The following is a 14899-nucleotide window of genomic DNA, read 5'->3' as shown; positions in this document are numbered from 1 at the left end:
GTCTGATTTTTTTATACCACCTTTATTTAGATATAATTCATATACTAAGTTCACCATTTAAAGTGTAGAATTTGGTGGTTTCTGTATACTATACTAAAAATATATATACAGAGTGCTGCCTATTTCTGTAAATAAGGTTTCACTGGAACACAGTCACAATATTTGTTGATATATTGTCTATGGCTACTTTTAAATTTTTTTGGTGGGAGGAGCAACGGCAAAGTTGAATAGAAACCGTATGGCTTGCAAAGCCTCAAATATTTACTATCTGGGTCTTTACAAAAAAATCTTTGCTAATCTATATTCTAGGTTGCCTAAGCTCTTTTAGAACCTGTATTCAATCTATTACTAAATCCTATAATATTACACTTCTTAAATAATAGTAACTACCAGTCAGAGTTTACTGTGTGCCAGGCAAAATTCATTCTAAGCATCTTTCTTTCTCAAAAAAATTTTTCTAATGGAGATATAATTCACATGACATAAAACTCACCATTTTAGAGCATACACTTTAGTGGTTTCAATATATTAACAATGTCGTGCAGCCATCACCACTAATTCTACAGTATTTCCATCACCCCCTCCAAAAAATCCTGTACCAATTAGCAGTTAGTCCTAGTTCTCCCCATGCCATCGCCTGGCAACCATGAAACTACTTTCTATCTCTATAGATTTATCTTTTCAAGACTTTCATATAAATGGAATCCTACAGGCAGAGTGTGGTGGCTCACGCCTATAATCCCAGCATTTTGGGAGGCCAAGGGAGGAGGCCAAGAGTTCAAGACCAGCCTGGACAACATAGCAAGACATTGTCTGCACAAAAAATAATAATAATTGAAAAAGAAAAAAAGAATAAAATAAATGGAATCATACAATATATGGCCTTTTGTGTCTGTCTTCTTTCACTTGGCATAAGGTTTTCTAGGTTCATTTATGCTGTAGCATGTAATAGTACTTCATTACTTTTAATCAGTGAATATTAATAATATTACACTGTATGGATATGCCACATTTTCTTTAGCCATTCATCAGCTGATGAACATTTGGCTTTTTTCAAGTCTTTAGCTATTATGCTATTTTGGTAAATGCTGCCATGAACATAATGTTTGCATGGACTAAACACTTCACATAATGCTCACAACAACCCTCTGAGATAGGTGGTATTATTATCATCATCATCTTCTTCATTTTAAAGTCGAGGACACTAAGGCAGAGAAATTAAATAACTTGTTGAAGCTCAGAAAGGTAGTAAGTGGTGGAGTTAGGATTTGAATGAAGCAGTCTGAGGTGTGGTGGATCACACAGGTAGTCCCAGCTACTTGGGAGGCTTAGGCAAGGAGGAGCCCTTGAGCCAAGAGTTCAAGACCAGCCTGGGCAACACACTGAGACCTCATCTCTTATAAAGAAAAAAAAAAGACAGCCTGACTCTATCCATATTCTTAACCACTAACAATGTTGCCCTATATAACTATATCTATAATACATTTTCTCTGTCCCTATTGCCACTACTTAAGAGACTCTTCTCAGGCTCATCTGTTTTATTCCAACAGCATCCTCACTGCTCTCTCGGACTCTAGACTTACCTCTCTCAGATCCATTCTCTCACTGCCACCAAAGTACCCTTTCTAAAACATAAGTCAGCTGTGTCCTGGCCCTTGCTTAAAGCCCTTCCATGGCCCACTATAATCTAAGCAGTGGATCAAATTTTTAGTGGCCACAGATTTACTTATTTAAATGAAATCGTGACTGATGGATTGCCTAGCTCTTTTGCTCAGCTGGAGTGGCATGGCATCATTGTAGCTCACTACAACCTTAAACTCCTGGGCTCAAGAGATCCTCCTACCTCAGCCTCCTGAGTAGGTGGGACAACAGGCACACACCACCATGCCCACCTAAATTTTTTATTTTGTAGAGACAGGGTCATGTTATTGCCCAGGCTGGTCTCAAACTCCTGGCCCCTTAGGTGATCCTCCCACCTTGGTCTCCCAAAATGCTAGGATTGAAGGTGTGAGCCACCACACCCAGCTGTAAATGAAATCTTATATGGAAATCAAATCGGCATTATAGGTGCAAAAGCAGAGACAATCTTACTGAATACGAGAAAAAAGGGGGTTGGTTGAATATATGTGTGAGGAAAGCATGACCTCTTAGCCCTGCCTCATATACCATCTCCTCAGAGAAGACATAGACATTTCCATAGATCTTTAGAATTTCTGGAATAATCTGAAAAACCTCTAGCCCATCACCTACTTAATGCTCAAAGAAACTATTAAATAGTTCTAGTTCCCTGAACACACCAAGTTGTTCCATGTCCTAGAGTCTTTATATATGTCACCCATCAGGAAAGCTCTGAAAAGCTCATTTCCACTCAGTAAACTTATATTTGAAAACTCTGTTTAAACATTACTTTCTCCACATGTCCTGTTCTAACCCACTCCTTAATCCAATAATTGTAAACACTGCTCACCATCCTTATCACATTCCGACTGTTGATGTCTCTTTTATTGATACTTTATGGTACGCAAAACTGAAGATAATACTCCAGATATAGTGTGACTACCACCGAAGGTAAGACCACTACAAGTTTCTTACAGCAACCCTGAAATTGAGTTTACAATCGAGCAGCAAACTACTGCCTAAAGCAGTTTGTCTCTTAACCTGCCAACAACTAGGACAAAGTTTTCAGCTGATTTCCCTTACACCTAGGGCAGAAACTTCCACAGGCCATGATTCATCACTTCAAACAACCCTGAAAAACTTGAGATGAATCCAACTAGCTGTGTTCTTCACTGCTGTAACTAGGCTGTCTGGTACAGCTAAAAAAAAAAAAAAAAAAACCCATAAAATAAGCCACAAGTAGAGTCCCAACAAATGTTAAGATATCTATCCAAGAGTTGCTAGACTCTGGATGCTGCCTGTCAGTTCTCTGATTTGTCCCTCACAGGTTGAATATTCCTTATTTGAAATGCCTGGGACCAGAAGTGTTTCAGACTTTTTCAGATTTTGGAATATTTGCATTATACTTACCGGTTAAGCACCCAAAATCCAAAATGCTCCAATGAGCATTTCCCTTGAGCATCATGTCAGTGCTCAAAAAGTTTTAGATTTTGAGCCAGCAGGGTGGCTACATGCCTGTAGTCCCAGCTATTCGAGAGGCTGAAGTGGGAGGATTGCTTGAGCCCAGGTGTTCAAGACCAGCTTGGGCAACTTAGAGAAACCCAATCCAAAAATGAAACAAATAAATAAACAAAACATTTTAGATTTTGGGATTTGGGATTTTCAACCTCCTTCTTTCATTTCCTTTGGCAGCTATTCCAAAATCTCATCTCAGCATGCAAATTGTTTTCCAACTTCTTAAAAGATAGCACAGTCATGCACCACCATAAAGATATTTCAGTCAATGCCAGACTATATACACAATCATGGCGGTCCCACAAGATTACAATGGATCTGAAAATTTCCTATCACTTAGTGATGTCATAGCTGTCATAACATCATAGTGTACTTTTTAAAATAAATTTAGTGTAGCAGTGTTTAGAAGTTTACAGTAGTGTACAATAATGTCCTAGGCCTTCATATTCACTTACCACTCACTCGCTGACTCACGCAGAGCAACTTCCAGGCCTGAAAGCTCCATTCATGGTTAAGTGGCCTACATAGGTGTACAATTTTTTATCTTTTGTACTGTATTTTTACTGTACCTTTTCTATGTTTAGATACACAAATACCACCGTGTTACACAACTGTCTACAGTATCCAGTACACTAACACACTGTAACAGGTTTACAGCCTAGGAGCAACAGACTATACCATACAGCCCAGGTATGTAGTAGGTTGTGCCATCTAGGTTTGTGTAAGTGCACTCTATAATGTTTGCAGTATGACAAAATTGCCTAATGATGCATTTCTCAGAATGTAGCCCTGTCATAAAGCAACACATGACTGTACTAGGTAGCAAAATTCTAAACTTCAATCTCCCAAACTTCAGCGTCACAAATACTTCTACAGACTCACCAGCCTGCAACTCCATCTCCACCTTCTTCCTTTCTACATGGCCCAAGACTAATGTTTCCACCTATGCACTAAAATGTAGCCTCTTGTATCTCCTTGAGGTATGCTCCATTAAATCTCACTCTCTCCCTTATAGCTACGTTTCTTTTGGTTCTCCTGGTTCTTTTACCTCAACATAAGCTAGAGGCTTATGTCAAATACATAATAAAAAGGCAGCACACACTCAAGCAAAACCCCCTCTAGCTACCACCCCACTATTATGCTTTCCCATCATACTTAAATTTCCCAAGAGTAATTTTTGCCACTGGCCTTCAAAGTAGGAAGCTGATTTATATTTCAGTGGTTGCTCTAGGGATTACAATATGCATTTTAATTTATCCCAATCTACCTCAGGTTAATACCAGATTCAAATAAAATATAGCAACTTATTCCAATATAACTCCATTTCCTCAACCCTCCTTTGTGCCTTTATTGTACATAAATACATATGTTAGAAATCCAAATATAAAGTGTTGTAATTGCTGCTTTACGCAATTTTATATGTATTTTAAAGAAATTAAGAGAAGAGAAAAAAATATATTTATATAAAAGTCTTTTACTTTTCCCTACGTAGTGACCATTTCTGGTTTTCTTTACTTCCTCCCATAGATAGGAGTTGCCATTTGGTGTCATTTCCCTTGAGCCTGAGCACTTCTTTTTATATGTCTTCTACAATAGATCTGTTAACAACAAATTCAGTCTTCGGTTATTTGTGAATATTTTTATTTTGTCGTCATATTTTGTCTTCATTAGTATAAATTTTTTGCTTATGGGTTTTTTTTTTTTATTTCAGCAATTTAAATTTGTCAATACACTGTCTTCTGGTCTCCTTTTTTTCCTGATGAGAAGTCAACTGAAAGTCATATTGTTATTATCCTGTATGTGATGAATCATTTTTCCTCTTGCTGCTTTCAAGATTCCCTTTGTCTTTGAGTAGTTTGACATTGATTTACATTGTTTTAGATCTAGATGTGGATGTCTGTGTTTATCCTACTTGAGGTACACTAGAGTTTCCTAGAACTGTAGATTAATGTTTTATGACACATTTTGGAAGTTCTTGGCCATTATTTCTCCAAGTATTTTTCCTATTCCTTTTTCTATGTCCTCTTGTTCTGGATTCCCTATTACAAATATGTTAGTATGCTTGATCTTGTCTCACAGGTCTCTGAGGCTCTGATTATTTATCTTAAATGATTTTTCTCTCTGTTCTTCAGACTGAATTATTTCTATTGATGTTTCTTCAACTTCATTGGTTGTATCTTTTGCCATTTCAAATCTGCTGCTGAACTCATGTAGTGAATTTTTCATTTCTTTTCAACTCTAGAATTTGCTTTTTGAAAAAAAATATAATTCTTATTACCTTATTGAGATTACCTATTTGTTCTTAAAATGTTTGGTAGAATTCAGTGGTGATGGCCTCTGGGCCTGAACTTTTCTTTGTGAGTAGTTTTGCTGATTACTACCTCAATCTCTGTACTTTGATTATATCTATTCAGACTATGTTTTCTTGAGTCAGTTTCAACAGTTTGTGTCTTGCTAGGAATTTGCCCATTTCATCTAAGTTATCTGATTTACTGATGTACAGTTGTTTATAATATTCCTTTATAATCATTTTTATTTCTCAAGGGGCAGTAGTAATGTCCCCTCTTTCATTTCTGATTCTAACTGAGTCTTCTTTTTTTTTTTTCTTGGTTAATCTAGATAAAAATTTGTCAATTTTGTTGATCTTTTCTTTATTCTTTCCTTTTTCTCTCTCTCTCTCTTTCATTTTGAGATGGGACAAGGTCTGCTGCTGGAGCTAGAGTTCAGTAGCATCATCATAGCTCACTGCAAGCTCCAAACTCCTGGGTTCAAGCAATGCTTCCACCTCAGCAGGAACTAATTGTAAGGCGGATCTGCCACCACACCCGGCTAATTGTTTTATTTTTTGAAGAAACAAGGTCTCGCTATTGCTCAGGCTGGTCTCAAACTTCTAGGACTCAAGCAATCTTCCCGCCTCAGCCTCCCAAAGTGCTAGGATTATAGGCATGAACCACCACAGCCAGGCTATTCTGATGATCTTTTCAAAGGACTATTTTTTGGTTTCATTTGATTTTTCTCTGTTGTTTCTCTGTTCTCTATTTCATTAATTTCTGCTATAATCTTTGTTATTTCCTTCCTTTTGCTTGTTTTAGGTTGGTTCTTGCTTTTCCAGTGTCTTAAGGTAGAAAGTTAGGTTATTCATTTGACATCTTTCTAATTATAGGCAATTTACAACTATAAATTTTCCTCTAAGCACTGCTTTAACTGCACCTTATAAGTTTTATTATGTTTGTTATATTGTGTTTTCATTTTCATTCATTTCAAAGTATTTTCTCAATTCACTTTTGATATCTTCTTTAATCCATTATTTATTTAAAAGTGTGTTGTTGTATAATTTTCACATATTTGTGAATTTCCCAAATTTTTCCCTGCTATTTATTTCTAATTTCATCCTACTGTAGATGGAGAACATAATTTGTATTATTGTTATCCTTTAAGTGTATTGAGGTTTCTTTTATAGCTTAGTACATGGTCTATCCTGAAAAGTATTCTGTGTTTACTTGAGAAGAATATACATTCAGTTGTTCTATAGATGTCTGTTAGGTCTAGTTGGTTTATAATGTTGTTCAAGTCTTCTTTTTCCTTGTTGATCTTGTCTCATTGTTCTACACATTACTGAAAGTAGTGCACTAAAGCCTCCAACTATTGTCTGTTTCTCTTGTCAGTTTTTGCTTCATGTGTTTGGTGCTGTGTCATTAAGTGCATATTTATTTTTAACTGTTATATCTTCCTAATGAACTAACCCTTTAATCGTTATAGAATGTCTCTCTTTACCTCTAGTAAAAAGAAACAAAGTCTTTTTTGTTTTAAAGTCTGTTTGGTCTGATATCAGGATAGCCACTCCAGCTTTCTTGCGGTTGCTGTTTGCATGCTATATCTTTTTCTATCCTTTTACTTTCAATCTACTTCTATCTTTCTTTGAATGCAAAAATGAATACTAAAGTATATTTCCTGTAGACAGCATGTAGTTAGGCCATGTAGTCTGAAAAACACTGCCTCTTCATTAGACCATTCAATTCACTTATATTTAATGTAATCACTGATATAGTTGGATTTATGTCTGCCATTTTACTTTTTATTTCCTATGTTTCATGTCTTTTTTGTTCCTCTATTCCTCCATTACTTCCTGCTTTTGCACCAAGTGAATATTTTCTAATGCAGTATTTTAATTTCTTTAATGTTTTTTTTGCTATAGATTTTAAGGGTTGTGTGTTTTTTTTTTAAAGTGATTGCTCCAAAGCTTACTATACACATTTTATCTTACTCAAATGGGCTTCCAATTTATGCTAGCTTAATTCCAGTGATATACAAAAATGTTACTCCTTTATAGGTCTATTCCTTTCCCCTTACTTGTAGTACTACCTTATAAATATTATTAATACATCTATTAATATTAAAAACCCAACAACATATTGTTATAGTTATTACTTTACCATCTGTAGTGATTTCCTTAAGCCAATGCAGTTTTTCTTCTACACACCTCCTTTGTGCTATTAGCAGATATGTTACACATATATTACATTATAGGCCTACCAACACATTATATACATATTATTTCATTCAATTACTTTTTAAATAGGTTAAGAAGAAAAAATATGCATCTCTTCTTTTATAATTACAAGATTACCTTTGCTGATATCACTTGCTTTTAGCCTAAAGAACTTCTTTTAGTGTTTCTTATCATTGTAAGGTGGGTCTGTCAGCAAAAAATTCTCTGTTTTTGACTACTTGGGTAAGTCTTTATCATGCCTTCATCTCTGAAAGATAGTTTTACAGGATGTAGATGTTTCGGTGTTTTTATCTTTGAGCACTTCGGTTTTTTGTTTTTGTTTTTCAGAGACAGGGTGTCACTCTGTTACCCAGGCTGGAATGTAGTGGCATGATCATAGCTCACTGAAGCCTCAAACTCCTGAGTTCAAGTGATCCTCCTGCCTCAGCCTCCTGAGTAGCTGGGAGTATAGGCATGTGCCACCATGCTCAGTTAATTTTTAAAAAAAATTTTAGAGACAGAGTCTCACTATGTTGCCCAGGCTGGTTTTGAACTCCTGGGCCCTAATGATCCTTCCACTTCAGCCTCCACTAGAATTACAGGTACCAGCAACCACATCCAGCTCTTTGAGCACTTTGAATATGCTATCCCATTGCCTTCTGGGCTCCATTGTTTCTGGTGAGAAGTCAGCTGCAATTCTTATTGGGGTTTCCTTTAAGTGATGTGTCATTTTGCTCTTACTGTTTTCAATATTTCCTCCTTGTCTTTGACTTTCACCATTCTCACCATGATGTGTCTGTGCATCTCCTTTTGTTTATCCTATTTAGATTTTGTTGAGCTGCCTGAACACATAGGTTATTGTTTATCAATAAATTTGTGATATTTTACAGCCATTACTTCCTTCCATATTTTTTTTTTGCTCCTTTCCCTCTCTCCTCTCATTCTCATACTTCCATTACGTGTATGTTGGAGCACTTGATGGTGTCCCACATTTCACTGAGTCTATGTATTTTGTTCTTCATTCTTTTTTAATCATCATTCTTCGGCTTACATAATCTCTATGAAACTATCTTCAAGTTTGCATTTTCTTTCTTTTGCCAATTCAAACCTATGGTTCAGCCTCTCTAAAGAACTTTTTATTTAGTTATTTTACTTTTCAACTCCATAACTTTCATTTGGCTCTTTTTTATAACATCTCCTTATTGGTATTCTCTATTTGAAGTGACATGATCATCATACTTTCCTTCACTGCTTTAATTTTGAGTCCCTTTATTTCTGTGAACGTGTTTATAAAGGCTCTTTAGTTTTTTTTCTGATAAATCTGACATCTGGTCTCTCTGACGGGCAGTTTCAATGGCCTGCTCTTTGTCCTACATATCTCATACTTTCCTAATTCTTAGCATGCTGTGTAGTTTTTTGTACTGTTGTTGGAAACTGGACATTTTAAATAATATAGCACCTCTGGGTACTGGTATATCTCCCACCCCCACCCCCTTTCTGGGGCTTATTATTTGCTTGTTAATTTGTTTAGTGACTGGCTGGATTCTTTTAGTGACATTTATCACTCCATATACACAATGTTCAGCCTCTTATGTTACTCCTTGGGGAGAAACAGCTTTGGTATGTCTACTGTTACCCTGGGATCACAATGAGTTTGCTAGGACTTTCTTCTTCTCTTTTACTAACTCTTTCCAGCTGTTAAACTTCACAAATTAATTGCTCACTGATTGCTCTATTGTTTTGAACAATGCACTGGGTCTACAAACAACACAATCAAATTCTGGTTCCTTTGAAGGAATAGTTTCCAAGATCAGTATTTTATTTTTCTTCTGATCTCAAGAAAGCTCTTCCCAGATGTCATTCCTGGTTCTCTCCAGCAAACTAGCAGACCTACAGTTTAGCCTGTGTCATGAATCTCCTCTCAAATACCTTTTACCACAACCTCCACTGTTCTTGAGAGTGCATTCGGGTTTGAATTTCTTCACACTCTGTTGCAAATGAAGACTATTCCATTGGGAAGAATCTGTTTTATGGTCTATTTTACCCCTCACACAAATTCTGAGTCAGGGCTCTGGAGCTGGGTATGGGGGCAATGACAAATTTCTCTCTAAGTGACATTCCCACTGAAGGAGCTGAGAGTTCAGCGGAAGAAGGGAGAGACTTCAGCATGGGGTCCTCTCAGCTTGCCTCTCCTGGCATGGTACCACTATCTTATGACATAAGGCAAGAGAGATCTGGGTCCCAGTATTCTCAGCATGTCACTATCAAATTCCACAAGTTGGGCCTCAGCAAAAGAAGGAAGCCCCCACCTCTCAACTGCACTCCTCTAGGACTTAGCCTCAGCACCAGGTAACTGGGTGCAGGATATGAAATACTGATGCCCTGATCCTCCTAGAAAGAAATCTGTCTGTCCAGGTGCTAGGGGAGAGTGGGAGGAAATGACAAGTAAAAATTATAAGAGATCATTGTTTTGGAATAAACTTTTGCACTACGCCCCAACAGACCAGACTAAAAATCAAAATGGAGTCACTCATGCTAAAGTCCCAAACCCAAACTAAGTTGTTGTCTGACCTTCTGAGAAATCAGGAGAAAGAGATAACAACTAATTTCCCAAACAAGCCAGTTTAAAATCTTTAATTGGCATGACAATGAAGTTCCCTTTGCTTTTAATACTTGCACAGAAAAAAAAAAAAAAATCTGAAGAAACCTGATATTTACTACCCAGTTAATTTTCTATTTCAACTTTCATGCCAGAAGCCGATCTCCCATTCGTTCTTTAATTTGAAGGTAATAAGCAAGCACGGTGCTAGGGCTCTATATATGCTGTCTCATTTCATTTTCACAACTATGAGGCAAATATTATAGATCTTACCTTTGGCAGACCTTGAAACTGAGTCCCAGAATCATTTACTAATTTGACAAGTAAAGAGCAAATAGGTGGCAGAGATGTGATTGAAACCTAGATCTAATTAACTCCAAAGCCTGTGTTCTTGACTAAGCCCTTCCTTTCACCTTTTACACAGTTTTAAAAATCAGAGCTCATGAAGCAGTCTATCCCTGTGCATAATTTCTTTAGGCAATACACTACCTTCTTCTTCCATTTTCTTCTTCATCTGGATCTTTTATATTACTATAATAATTAATAATATTAATAGCACATTTTGTGTTATAAATTATATAATGTGTGTTATCCTATATAATTACATATTTCCTTTTAAAAATATTATCCAAAGTACTATTTTGTTTGCTCATCCCTTTAACTACATTCACACAGAGTCCATGACCAGGGGATTGTTATCTCACCTGTACTATTAAAATCTACTTTCCTAAAGAATAAGATAGATCTGATGTGCCCTGTGTTCTCTGACCATCATGAACATTAAGATGACATGTCTTTTGTCTCCCAAAATTACTAATGTTTCTCAACCAATAAATGTCTTTCTATGAGATAAAATAGGTAGTTCAGGATTTGGGAGATGTTTTGTTTTTTTTTAAAGAATAAAACTTGTAAAAAGGTATCTAGATAATGAAAGTTGTCCATTTGCTTTTGTGTATAATTGTGATCGGAATTATGGTGGTTTCATCATAACTTACATATGTCAGGCTGTACTATACTCTCCCATAACATGATTGCTATTTCTCTCTCTAAATACCCTCTATCATGCTTCTATTTTCTGGTTCATGGACTTCCATATAACCATGTCCTCCAGGAAGATTTCCTTGATCTCCAAAAGTTAATCACACTGCCATCTGCACTACTGCTCTCACCTATACAGAGTTTTACAGTTTCTGTTCTCATGTTCAAAGTACTATGTTGATTTCTATGTTTGTCTTCTGCCAAATTTCTTCATGGAGGGAAAACCAGTGTCTTAACAGAGTCAGCATCTCCAAGACACATGACTAGCATATAATTATCATTCATACTGAAAAAGCCTACTATATCTTCTTGACATACAATGCTATTCTTCAAACCTTTTAATGCTTTCATTTCTTTGAAATAAAGTATCCCCTCCCCTTCTATTTTTTTCATGTTAGACAGGTAATATGTCAACATTGTCACAAGGTTGGAGGAGGCCAAAGCCCAAACACCATGCTTATGAACTACAAAAGGATCCAGACTATATTCTGATTATAAATTTCATTCCATCACATTAGCTTTGACACAAAATAAGCACATATGTGAAGAAAATTAAAGATCAAATTAAGAAATGAGGATACCTCATTTAAAAAGGACTAGCACTTATCCTGAAGATACTTGGAAACAAAAAATATTAGATTGCTGGGGAAAGTTTAAGTCACATACACCAAAAAAATCCACATGGCCACAACCAACCAGTCATTAACAAGAAGATTCCATTTAAAAGGTAATTCTATGCTTTTAAATAAATTTTAAATTAGTATTTACATATAAATACAAATATGAAATGTGACATTAAAAACATGAATATGAAATTAAAAACAACCCCCCAAATAAAGAAATTAGACAGATAAACCTAAAGTATATAAAAACTTTCTCTATAGTTATAAACCTAAAGTATATAAAAACTTTCTCTATAGTTAATTGCCAAAAGAAAAAAAAAGATATGTCAATTTAGATTTGAAAATTTACCCTTTACTTCTACTTGGTTCTGTTTGTCACTGTTAAAAAAAAAAATTGTGAGTTCAAGACCAGCCTGAGCAAGAGTGAGACCCCATCTCTACCAAAAAAAAAAAAAGAAAAATTAGCTGGGCGTGGTGGTAGTGTGTGCCTGTAGTCCCAGCTACTCAGGAGGCTGAGGCAGGAGGATGGCTTGAGCCCAGGAGTGTGAGGTCGCAGTGAGCTATGATGATACCACTGCACTCTAGCCCGGCCAACAGAGCAAGACCCTGTCTCAAAAAAAAAAAAAAAAGAGTGGTGGTTTTTTTTTTTTTGCCAGTTTTTACCACCTCAAAAAGTCAGATTTGTCAGTAACAAATCTCTTGCTTATTTGTTGTACTAAAACAAATGTTGTGCTAAAGCTAAGTGTGAGAGAAAAAAAATAGCTACTGAAGGCAAAACCTCCAAAATTACAAGAATCATCAAGGGGAACTGTGAACACATGTTAAGGAATATAGTTACATGTTATATTTAAACAAAGTGTAAGGAATGCATTAGGGTGAGATTGCTCCAAATGGAGCATTCTCGCACCACAGAGGCTCGCACACTTGGTAACCTCAGTTAGAACCTGGAAATAGGAAAGACCCTCAGTCACATGTTCTGAAAGGATGTTTGTTTTTGGAAATCTTTAACCTCAACTGTCAGCACCTGATTGAAACAAACAAAACACCTTTGCTAAGGAAACAAAGATGTTGGGGGGATTTTACTAGGTTAATCAAAACAAATTAAAATTACTGTGTTGATAGAAAATGACAGGACTGAAGGACAGCATCAAGTGACAGCTGCTCAAGTGACAAAGCCATTGAACAGCTATTTTAGGTTTGCCATCGGGTGCTCAATAGCTGTTTAAAGAATGCAATAAATGTACTTACCAAATATTTCCCCTCCACTAGCATATTCTGTCACCAGATAAATCATCCGTTCTGTCTCCATAACCTGGTGCAAAGGCAGGAAAGTGACAGACAGTGACACAAATGACAGGCCGATATCACAGGAAGAGAAACTAACGAATCCTCTTTTGTTATTTGAAATAGTAATAACCACTACTGCTTAAAGAAAATTTAAAACATTTTGGGAGGAATAAATGTAAATGTTATTTAAGAAGAAAGGGAGAAAACAGATATTTCTCCAAGTTCTTAAAAGTAGGAAACATTTACTGCTTGAGATAGTCCTTTTGTTGTTCCATGAGGTCTCTGTAATCTCTTAAGTTCCATAAAACTGAGAAGCAAAGAAGCTGTCAAGAGCACATTCAACACCAATCACTTGAAGCTCAAAAATGCCCCCTTAAAACCCAACCAAAACAACAAAGCTTTAAGGAAAATAATAGGAATCACTTAAGAACTGCACAGAAATCATATATGGCTTTCTTTTTAAAACTCAAATAACAAATTTCTTTTCCACTGCCCATTAATTTAAAAAAGGGAAAAATAATTTAAAATAATCAATTTTTTTAAGTAACAAATTATTTATATTTTGTCTTGGTCCCTATTTTGCTACTTTTTTTTTTTAATTTGCTGTAATATGTTGTTAGTCCTGTCTTCCCTTTCACCTTTTCCATCAAACATTTTTTAAAGCAATACATGTGCCTACATACACTCGTTATAAACATCGGAAATACCTAGTATATAAACAAAAGACCAAAGATTTTCCTCTTCCCAACCCCCTCCATCTGACTCTCCAGAGGAACGCTATTAATAGCTTATTGTATATCCTTCTAGAACAGTGCTGTCCAATAGAAATATAACGTGAGCCACATATATAATTTTAACTTTTCTAGTAGCCACATTTAAAAGAAAAAAGGGTGAAAATAATTCTAATAATATATTTTATTTACCCCATGTCTAAAATATTATAATTTCAACAATCTTTAAAAATAGTAAATTGTTTCAGTTTATACATTTACATCAATTAAAATTAAATAAAATTAAAAATCCAGTTCTTCAGTCACTCTGGCCACATTTAAGTACTCAACAGCCACATGCAGCTAGTAGCTACCACTTTGGACAACACAGTTCTAGACGCTCAGTATACAGCTAATTAATTAATTCCCAGTTACTCTTATATTTATGTGTATTAATGCCATATAACAATATTATGTATTATATAGATTTATCTCTTCTTTTTAATGGCTCCATAGTATTCCATTGTATGAGTGCATATTATTTTAATTTTCCAATCTAATAACTGTGTTGTTCTTTTTTGTTCTCTTTTCAAAAATTCTCTATATACTGGTGATATTAGCCCATGTATTGATTCTGTGCTCTCTCCACATGTTGATTTACATGACAAAAAGTAAATGCTTTAAATACATGCAGGTGCTTAGAAAAAAAAGAAAGAAAAAAACAAATGTCATATTATATACGACCTTTGTCCTTCCTAGGCCTTTTACTAACTGCAAATGTTCTTTTATTATTGGACTTTTCAGGAGTTCAAAAACTGTTGTTTTATATACAGTTATCTATATTTGTTCCCTCTATAAACCTGAAAAGATGAACCTGAAAACTACCTTGATACCATATGATGACAATATGCTAGCCATTCACCTTGGCAGCTCAGAATTTCCCATTAATAATACTAGCTGCCAGAAAGCAAAATTAAAGTTTACAAGGAGGCATTCATTGTTCAAAGCCAGGGCTAGAACC

General features: G+C 35.6%; 1 protein-coding gene and 1 pseudogene across 6 annotated transcripts in view; both read right to left on the bottom strand.

The window, feature by feature from the left end:
* The window catches only part of SIK3 (SIK family kinase 3), a 228569-nt gene that overhangs the window by 86306 nt on the left and 127364 nt on the right, over positions 1 to 14899 (bottom strand). For 5 of the 6 annotated variants that reach the window (XM_069470852.1, XM_069470854.1, XM_069470853.1 and 2 more), the window contains exon 3: positions 13130 to 13193. The exons of the other annotated variant lie outside the window; for it this stretch is intronic. In XM_069470852.1, coding sequence (XP_069326953.1) covers positions 13130 to 13193 — 64 coding nt within the window. The remainder of the gene's footprint in view (positions 1 to 13129; positions 13194 to 14899) is intronic. 6 annotated transcript variants of the gene reach the window in all.
* LOC138385648 (small nucleolar RNA U13) lies at positions 11651 to 11734 on the bottom strand (annotated as a pseudogene).

This window comes from Eulemur rufifrons, chromosome 6 (genome assembly GCF_041146395.1).
Source record: "Eulemur rufifrons isolate Redbay chromosome 6, OSU_ERuf_1, whole genome shotgun sequence".
NCBI classification, from domain to species: Eukaryota; Metazoa; Chordata; class Mammalia; order Primates; family Lemuridae; genus Eulemur; species Eulemur rufifrons.
This window is presented reverse-complemented; position numbering and strand designations above follow the sequence as displayed.